Source organism: Zingiber officinale, chromosome 5A (genome assembly GCF_018446385.1).
Source record: "Zingiber officinale cultivar Zhangliang chromosome 5A, Zo_v1.1, whole genome shotgun sequence".
NCBI lineage: Eukaryota > Viridiplantae > Streptophyta > Magnoliopsida > Zingiberales > Zingiberaceae > Zingiber > Zingiber officinale.
The window spans coordinates 24,933,440-24,944,349 of NC_055994.1; the positions used below are offsets into that span (position 1 = coordinate 24,933,440).

The following is a 10,910-nucleotide window of genomic DNA, read 5'->3' on the forward strand; positions in this document are numbered from 1 at the left end:
ACTAAATAAGTACTGATAGAAGTGTATGATAACAGTTACACAAACATACCTCCTATAGCTTGGGGATGTCCTGCCGCTGCATGGTCCAAAAACTTGAATAGTCACATCAAGAAAATAAATCATGAAAATCTAAAAATAGGGGGAAAATATGCCTCATAAATATGTGGCTCTGATATCAATAAATTGTCACGCCCGAGGGTAAGGTTGTTAGAAGAAAATCGAACATCACTTCCCCTATAGCGGTAACAAATGAAACTAGTATACAATACTACAAGGCTACTCACAAGATATTAACAACCCACACGGCTGGAACATACACAACCACACAATTATATACACAGCCCACACGGCTGGAAAAATAAGAACATAACCACACAGTTATTTAATAAGTAACCCACACGGTTGTAACAAACACACAGTGAAAGTCATAAAATAATGATCATAAAACTATAAAACAACTAACTACGAGCCATCCACTACAAGAAAAAAGCTAAACAACAACGCTTTTTTGGCGTTGTCGTATGTACTTAAAAAGTGATGTTGTAGATGGTGTTGTAGAAAGTCATATCAAAGACAACGCTTTAAAAGCGTTGTGGTTGGTCACAAAGACAACGCTTTTTAAGCGTTGTCTTTTCGTTCTTAAAAAGCGTTGTTATAGATGCTGTTGTAAAAATGCACATATCAAAGACAACGCTTTAAAAGCGTTGTGGTTGGTCACAAAGACAACGCTTTTTAAGCGTTGTCTATTCGTTCTTAAAAAGTGTTGTTAAAGATGCTGTTGTAAAAATGCACATATCAAAGACAACGCTTTAAAAGCGTTGTGGTTGGTCTCAAAGACATTGTTTTTTAAGCGTTGTCTTTTATTAATTAACCCCGTTGTCTATTTAAATTTATAAAAAATAGTGTTTTTCTTAATTAAATAGCAAAAATTATAAAAAATACTCAAAATTTACATATAATTGAATATCCACAACCACAATCATTTTTATAATAAGACTATTTAACAAATAAATAAAACTTTATATTATACAAACAAAATGTATACATATTGATCCACAAATTAAATTTGTATCATACAAGTTATCCTTAACTTCATGACAATAATTTTTCAAACACACAAGTTTTACAAAACCTCATCATTGACTAACCGCTGTTGTTGGTGTCCATCGCATGGAATTGCTTCTTTAAGTCCAGCAATCTCTTCTTCTGAAAGGCTTTCAGCTATCACTCTTAGAGCCATCTTCTTCAACTTGTCATCAGCACACCTGGGGTTGTAGGCAATCAAGAAATTTTGTATGAAAACTTTCATACATGTAAATCTCGTACTAAATAATATGTCAATGTTATATATACATGTAATTCATACCGTAAGTGTGTTTATATCGTAACTGACAAGTTTTCTTTAGGGCCAACTTCTACTCAAGCTCTTTAAACACTGCATCAAAATAAAAAAATTGGCATTAGTTCTGTGCTAAATGAAAATCATATTTAGAGGAAAAAGCGGGAGTGTTGTAGATGGATATATTAACCAAGCATATTAATGTTTGACCTGTCTTTACAAGTTCTAAGCATATATATTAACCAAGCGGGAGTGCTGTAGACTCCGAACCAAGTAAAAATAAACTATGTTAGCAATTGTTTTTACTTAACTTATATTCTGCTGCATTTTACTCAATTGTTTTTAAACGAACGTGAAAAAGCAACGAGTGCTATTGACATTAATTTTGAACTAGAATTAATTTTGAACTAGAATTTCTGTAATAGAATCTAACTTAAGTTATACCATGAGATTGACAATTATTTACACAATTGAGCTGAAGCAAGGTAAAAGTTCAACTTGACATGACACATTCACAGTCCCAAAATCGAGGACGACATTCTATTCCCTTCCAACACCCATGCGTCATGGAAATATATATATTAACAAACTGTAGACATTATCCTACTATCAAATTCTCAGAAGTCAGAAGTTGGCAATGGAAATGTGAATGCAGTTCAATTTATGAATAGCTAATGATCAACTAAGTTGATTTTGGTTAGCTTTCCAGCGAGAGCTTGAATAAGAAATCGCATGCAGTTTACAAGATTCTTAGTTCACGAAATTCCATAAAAACGGGTTAATTATAACAACATTAACTACCCATATTAAAAGATATATTGCATCTTTCAAAATAGGTTCACAAGAAACAAATCATCTAAAGAGGTCAATGCATGAAAACAAAATTCAAACAGCACACACCTAAGTTCGCTAACCATTGAACCAAGTGTACAATAAGCAAGTGGATTACATTTGTTATTTCAATTTTTATTCAAAAATACGATAATGATGAATAAGGAGAAATGAATGAAGTGTTGATAAAGATTTACAACTAGGCTTTTTTACCAAAAAAAAACTTTTAATTAAATGGATTTGCCTCGTACAGTAAAAAAAATCTTATTAAAAGGTTTTTCAAAAATAATCTTAACCATGGTAAATTACATTCACAATAACTTTCTAAATAATGAAAGTATGATACCTGATCCTCAAGGAATAATCTTGGCGGAGTACACCATGCACCGCGATGGAATTGATTGAAAGAACTGGTGCTGCTTAGTCCAGTAAAAGAGCTCACTTGGGACATTTGCGGACTTTGCTGCCCACCAACAGCAAGTTGCTCCTGCTCCTGATCTTGCTCCCTCAAAGCAATAATGTAATCATAGGTGCTGATTCCCTGTAAGCGCATCCATGTAGAGTAGCATGAGCTAGTTAAAGTGTCAATTTTCTCCAGAATTGATGAATAAACAACACCATATCGTTCAAATTCTACTATTTGTTTTCCACTATGGAAAATCTATCAGTTAAATAACAAGCTGTAATAGTTCAGTTGGATAATAAGTTTCAGTAATGCTCAGTGTATGGATGAATGCAAAGAATTTGAAAATATAAAAGATATATTCCTTGAAATAGAGATATTTGACCGGATACATAGGTTTGTTTTATATAAATGTAGGAGCTGTGTAACTGGTAGTGTTTGCTGTGTCACAAGTAGAAATATGAAAGTAGTGTACCTTTTTTATTAAAAGAATATGGAAGAAGAAAAGTTGTGCAACTGGAAGAGTAGCAACCATGGCTAATAAAGTGCACACAGCCTGCATTATAGAGACATTATCAAATTAGTATCAGAACCTTGAAAAATCCTCATTATGATGTGTGATTTTCATTCATTTTCTCTTCTGAGTACTCACCACCACAATGATAAAGGGTGCCAAGGAAAAGCTACTACCCAGCTTTGAAACAATTTCAGCAGAAAATCTCCTTCTCTCAACAAAACACAGTATCAGCACAAGCATCCCAACAGCCCACTGCAGAATAAGCTGGCCCAAGGTGCACAAAGCATGGAGACCAATCAATAGTCAATCAGAATGAAAAGGACCTGACATAAAATGCATTCTATGTATCAGGTCCTTCACGTACTAAGAAAATAGTATCTTCTAAGTTGATGCACACAGATGATAAATCTACACTAAGAAAATAGTGTCAATCACTATGATTAATGAATACAACTATTGGAATGGTAGGAAATATTTGTGCTTACCAAGAGAAGAGCAAACACCATGAGGATGAAGAACCTTTTGTAATTTTTTCTTCCTATGCAGTTATTGATCCACTACAAGGAAAGATGAATACTGCATATTACTACAAGATAACAAAACATATAAGGTTGTGAATGGAGAAAACCCTCACCCTGCAATGATGATCAAAGCCATCAACGCATTTGTCACAGACTCTACAATGCTTACTATATTTTAGAACCTGCAATACAAACAGATAGAAATCATTAGAGAAAAACCAAGTTAATATAAAGCACATAAGAACTTTATTTTCTTGAAAAGATTGTGTGGCTCATCGTAAATGAGATCTCTATCACCTTTCTCCCTAATAACCAATATTCTGAATTATCCATCTTTTATGGTTATGCATTTGTCCAAAGGCCATCTGATCAAGCAATCAAAAAAAGTAAATTACTCATCTTACTGTCCTATTCTTTTTAAGACATCCTACCACACCACATGAGAAGCACCCACATTGTTTTGGTTAGCCTAGAAATTTGCAACTTATCACCTCGAATCCCAACGGTGGCATCACTCTGAATTATTGCACAACTTCTCCATCCATAGCAATCCAAACACCAGAACACGAAATGGCGAAGAAATATTACCTTAGTTAAGATGGAAGATTAAAAGTATTGATCAGGAAGAGACCAACAACTTTAGAAGCCTCGAAGTTTTAAATTTTGTCCATGCTGGTTGGCACAGGGAAAAAAAATTCATTCCATCTGCCAACTGGCACTCGAAAAAGAACAAAACTACTGGTATGCTCCTATGAACTGCACCACCGCTTGCCGCCTTTAACACCTCATGTGTTCCTCTTTGTCGGTTGAAACCTACTATGTCATCTCATTGCCAATTGAAACCCACTGCATCCCCTCACGAGCAGTCTTCTGAACAGCCACCCACCGGATGAGGCCAATAGCTTTGAATGCCTTAAACACATGGTTTTAGATCTTGTTTGTGTCACTTAACATGGCCAATATATATGCTTGGAGAAGATGACTTGTTTTAGAAGCTTTTTAGATCAAAGAAAACAATTTGCACCATCAAACTGAAACTTATAATAAGCCTTAATAAATTAATGAAAAAAGAATTGTTTAGAAGTTGACTGAGAAACATATGAAAATACAACAAATGCAACTGCAAAAAAAAAATAAAAAACTTGTATCCAATTAACTTTTTTTTATACTTTCAGATCAAAAGGTCAAATTTATATACTTTGGTTCATGTTCAAGCAAGAGGATAACAATCTCATCGACAGTTAGTATTTCCTTTTAATATAGAACACTAAAAAGAAGGAATATCAATGATGAAACAAACCTGAAAATGCGAGCTACTGAGGCAGCGAGCAATCTGCTTGAACAAGGTAATCATGCAGCGTTGGAACTCTGTCGTGAGCATCAAAGACCAAATATTACCAAATATTAAGATCACTGACAAACCAAATAATACCTTATTTTTAACAGCTATCTAGAGGATCTGGCTTTTTGACTTCAAGCTGGTTCAAAGAAGACAAATCAAATATACAAATACTAAGATGAAAGCATAATGAAGTAGTTAACTTTTTCTACTTTACCTGATTATAAGATCTACAGCTTCTTGCTCAGTATTTTGCTGCACGAGTAATTATTAGAAAAACAAACCCAATAGTGGAACAAAAGCTAGATAAAGAAACTAGATAATTTACACGGACAGAACTTTACAGAATAACATATAATACAGTGCTTTGTACTTGCATATTAATCCAGAAAACATCCTTTCACCTAAGTGACAATTTTTCCAAAACATCATCATTCACTAAAAATTTTCACAAGTTTTTAAACTTCAGTGACAACTTTTCTTTGGGGTCAACTGCTCAAGGTCGATCTGGTAACTATGCACTGCATCAAAAAAATTGGCATTAACTATGATTCCACCAAAAAAACCACCATTCCATGAACTTAAATCTAAATAGAATTATGGCAACTATCATTCCATACCTATTCATAAATATGATCTTGTATGCACTCCGCCAACTCGGACCGAACCTCATCAATTTGTTCACGAGAGTACCCTATTTTTGTGAACTGTGAGCATACACAATTTATGTTAATGGAAAAAATAATCAACACTGATCACTTTGCAATTTTAAATAGTTTATGTCAAATAATTTGAGATAAGCTAAATAATGTTACTATTGATTGCAGCGAATCTCTCTCAATAGTCTCAACTTCTTCAATAATTTCTCTCATAAATCGCATCACAAAAAAATCACATTGTTTCGCATCCGGTTGTTGAGGAGCCTATATATAGTAATTAGAGTCAAATTGTTAATGAAAATTATACACATTACAATATATGTTAAACAAAAGTACACATACCTTAACTACTTCCCACTTAACATTTTTCCTACCTTTCCTTCCCTTGGTTGAATTAAACAATTTTAAGGCCCTTCATACGTTAAGAATATTTGTTAAATAAGATTTTTATTATAATAAATATTTACTAAAAGAAATCTGAACTCACATTTCCATTACGTATTTTGAATCATCATCGCGAATGCGGCAACTTAGGGAATCCAGCAAGTAAATAGCATCCTTGTAAGGTTCAATAACACTAAGATTCCAATGGAAACTAGGCAAATACATAGGATTAGATCATAAAATTGAATAAATTATCGAAAGGAAGCAATTGAAAGTGATGTTTTACTTCTTGCTTACCCGACATTACATGGCACTAACACTAGTTGATCTGTTGATGCACTTGTCAGCTTATCTGCTAAAAGAGTTGCCCTTTGATTCAGGGTTTCAAGCTTAACTGATTTGTCTTGTGCCGTTTTTGCCAGATATGGGAGTTTGTGAGGATTCATAAATCTGAATTTCTTTGTCTTGGTATCTTTCACCATCTTTTTATACAGACACCTATCATTGCAAAGAAAAAATATTTAGATACTAAATAATAAAATTTAGATACAAAACACTCATAATAAGTTGGAAAAATAATGATCACTCATAACACTAAGTTATGGCTGATGATAGTAACATCCATACATGAGAACTTACTATGAACAGTCTTGCATATTAAACATACCAGAAATGTATACATGCAAATTCTTTTATTTCTTGAGGACAAGCACATTTAAGATACTTAAAAATATACAAGAAAAAAGATATGAGCAAAGTACTTCCTGTCTAGAAGAACAAATGGCAGAAGGCAAACATTAAGGGTTGAAAATGAATGAGCTATATTTATGTAAAGTGTACCACATCAATTGATATTAGTAAACCTCTCAATAGAAATGATGAACTATTAACTTAATGAGAATAACATGGTATGAGAAAATTACTAGAAGTTGAATTTTTCAAGAGTAAACTTGTTCACACAACAATATTAGTAAACTTCTTGCAGTTCAAATCAGGGATTTTCTGTCTTGCTAGATATTAGAATTTCCCAACAAACATAAAGCAATGCAGTAATTTCCCAGCATAAGTAAAGCAATGCAGTTGCAACTGAGAAAATAATATTTAGATACTAAATAATAAAATTTAGATACAAAATAATCATGTGGATTAAAAAATAATGATCACTCATAATAAGTTGGTGAAATTGTAACAATAAACCATAATAAGTTGCTAAAATTGGGAAGCAAACATGTGATGAAAAAGTTGTTGAAATTGCTTAAATAAACTTACTTACCATATGTAGGCAACGATCAAATTTCCTGAAATTGACTCCAAATGATACAAAGAATTGATGTCCTCAAGGTCAAGAAAAAGTTCACAATCTTCATCAAACACTTCATTATCTAAGCACATTGATATACATTTTCCTCCATCTAGAGCATGCTTACTGTAACAATATAACATATGTAATGCTCTTGGGACACTTGTTGACAAAGTAGGTTTTGATTTTTTTCGTTCAAACTTCTTCCTTCTAGGCTTCTAATAATTTCAAATATAAACAAGTTAGATAGCTAGGTTGAATAATAATAAAGTGGCAATATAATTAGAAATATAATAATAAAGTGACAATATAATTAGAAATATAATATCTCATATACCTCATCTTGCTTCACAATCTGCTGTTCAGGCCAAGCCACAACAGTTCCTATGGCATCACCAATTACTTCACATTCACTTGGAATTGGATATGGCAAAGGAGCGGATTTGTCCACTGCTTGATCAATGGAGACTCGAATGCAATTCTTGGGAAATGGAATACCATGAAGCATTTTTTCCATGCCATTGAAACAAACAATTGTACCATATGCAGCAATATTTGAGCAAGATTCCAATGTCAATGCAACTAATTGACCCTAAAATATTAAAAAAAAAACATGTTGATTATATTTAGTTTATAATGCTATAATAATAATGAATATCACTATAACTTGTATTTTACCTGTAAAACTTCGTCTTTACCTACAATCTGTACGTCATCTTCTTCAATATTCTTCTGATGAAACTTCACCGAGCAACTGCCTTTGTCATCAATTGAATTGTCCCATGCACCCCTTTTATGCATTAATGCTTCAAGTTTTTGGATGCATACATCTTGTTCTAAAATTTGCATCTTCGCCTCCTTCAGCTCCCTTTTATGGTCAGCGATTATATCTAGGGTAACATCATATTTCTTCCTTGTTCTACCAACATTGAAATAGATTGTTGGGTTGATATGACCTCCGATACCCCGGACACGCCCAGAATATTCCTGAGTTTCAAGTGCCTTGGTAAGAATATCCTCTTTTGCTCCTTCGCATTGCAGCTTACCCTCCCTCTTTTGCTGTATATATTCATCCTGTAATGCAACATTAAAAAGAATTATCAGTACTTTACCAAGGATAATTACCAAGGATATGCAATATTGGTTTAAAAAATACTGATGTCCAGGCCGGTTCTTCCCGTGATAGCTCAAGTCAAGTGCTTAGTAAGTCATATTGAACAAATATGAAGTTGACTTTGAAATATTTTTTCCTTTTTTGGCATTCAATCATATATTTACTTCTGCACAGTTCTAAAAAAGGCACATATTTGATTGAGCAATTGACTACAAGTTTAATAAAATGACAAAATTTTAATAAATTTTCACTACACAAACCCATAAAGAGAGGACCACCACATAATTGAAGCTAATTGTCTGGAGTTGCAGGAAAGAATAATCAAAAGTAAAGTTGTTCCCAACCTCTCAAGTTTCGATTCATGAATCTTATGCTTTAATTCAAACTAAAACAGCACAAAGAGAATGCTCAAGGAGACAAGGAGCTTTATTTGTCACCAATCAAGTGGGAAAACATAATAGAAGCTTCAGAGCAGTGGTCTGGGGAACAACTTTACTGGCCCTTGGGTTACTGAAGCTTACAAATTGCTTACTGCCAAGAACGTTTCAAACCTGGTTGATTTATCTGCATCTGTTCTATAGAAACTCTAGCTATCACCTCTAAGTTCTCAATGCATTCACCATTAATTGATTGCAGCAAAAGGAAACCACTGCATGTAATAGACTTTTCAACTTGATCTCTTCTCCAAGTAAGAACATTTCAAACCTAGATACCTAGTAAATCCACATATGTTCTATATAAACCCGTCACCTCTAAGCTCTCAATGCATTCATTCACCATTTACTTCCTCAATACATGCTCTAGTACTGAGAATTCAAGCTATGCAAGGAATGGCTGTTAAACTCCTCATTGCACTGCTTGCCTTGGCTTCCTCACGCAAAGGGTATGCATGCATGCAACTTTACTCTCGAAAACTAGAAGATATATTGAAGTCATTATCAGAAGAACATGAAAATTTACTTACAATCTTGTGTACTGTGTTCACCAAATCTTCACCTTCAAACTCTCCTCCTTTGTTGGCGCATCCTTTCTTCCACATAATAGCTCTATTGATGTCATTATCATCACATAATTCAGTCCCCTACAACAAAGAAAAATCAAATAACAAATGTGAAATAATTTAATGTGAATCAATTAGAGGGTTCTTAGAGGAAATATATTTTAAAAATACTTACAATTTCTTCAGCAAAGCGTGCATACCCTTTGCGTGAGAGTCGATGAGGATATCTATTTTTTTCCTTCGCTCTTTTTGTTGATCACTGAGTTTCTAGTTATTTCAAACAGGCGACATATCAAATTTGAATAATACATAATGAATTATGATCGAATAGTTTCAAAAGAAAAAATTTAGAATCTTACAATGAAATCTTCAGAAATGCGACTAATGACAAACGCACGCCAATCTTCTCTTGTAATTTCAAAGCCAACAGGTGGCTCATTCAACTCCTCAGGTTTGTCACGCCTGCTTAAAATAAATTTTTGGGTGAGATGGGTCTTGTATTGCCTCCACTTACTGTTTGTAGACCTCAAACATCCCTTTTTCCACTTTGAGTCAACATTATAAATCAATTGTACATCAAATAAGTGGAAAACATTAATAAGATTAATTAAGACAAACATAAAATATATCTATCATTAGTAGTGAAATATTATAATTGTTAAAACATGCTAACTTGCTTACATTGACTGATTCCCATATTAATTCTTTGACAGCAATTGGGACTTGCTTCCATGTCTTGTATTTAATATTAACCTTTTGCCGAGCCAAGACACCAATGTAACTTTGCATGGCTACAGCAGCTGGTCCTATCGGTTGTCCAAAATTATTGAATGACACCTCATTTCTAATACCTTGCATTCTTTGCTTTGTAATCTTATCCAACTGTGTGCGACCTCTAGAAGTTCTTGAGGAGATAGTGTCTTTGGAATCCAACACTTTATCACCCTCGCAACTCTCTTCACGGGCAGCTGTAATGACTTCTTTACCCTTGTCCAACTTTGCAAGTTGCCCTATTCTCTTACTCTTTCTAGTAGAATCCATTGATCTGTAACAACTTAGACTGATCAACATAAGTTTAGTTAGAAACATGCATAAACTCACAGCAAGATGATATATTTACACCAACAAATTCACAACAATATGAAAAAAAATAAAAGATAAAAGCAGAAACTTGCAATAACATCACAACATATCTGATTCGAATTAAAGTGAGGAATATAACATATTAATATTGTCCACAAATTCATCCTCATAGGTAAATTGTTTACACACTTATATTCAAAAGCAAAAATTCAGCAATTAAATATTGTCAATCCAACTTCCATCACAGTCTTCACGAATACATGGTGGTTCATTATCATCTTCTCCGTCAATATCCATTGATGGTAACCCCCTACTAAAACATTGATAGTGGATAGCAGTGTCCTCTAACTCTTCGCCCTTTAGGTATTCAAAGTAGTCTCTGTTTGGTGTTGCAAGTACAACACTCCATAAAGGATCTTC

The 10,910-nt window shown here is 33.6% G+C and overlaps 1 protein-coding gene across 1 annotated transcript; it reads right to left on the minus strand.

The window, feature by feature from the left end:
• Positions 1 to 225: 225 nt before the first annotated feature.
• Positions 226 to 3,660, minus strand: LOC121979485 (probable protein S-acyltransferase 22). The gene is made up of 5 exons (XM_042531473.1): positions 3,576 to 3,660; positions 3,226 to 3,354; positions 3,049 to 3,129; positions 2,517 to 2,711; positions 226 to 234 (listed from the first exon to the last, which is right to left on the minus strand). The coding sequence occupies exons 1-5, from the start codon at positions 3,594 to 3,596 to the stop codon at positions 226 to 228; spliced, it is 435 nt and encodes a 144-aa protein (XP_042387407.1). The 5' UTR covers positions 3,597 to 3,660.
• Between the last annotated feature and the right edge of the window lie 7,250 nt (positions 3,661 to 10,910).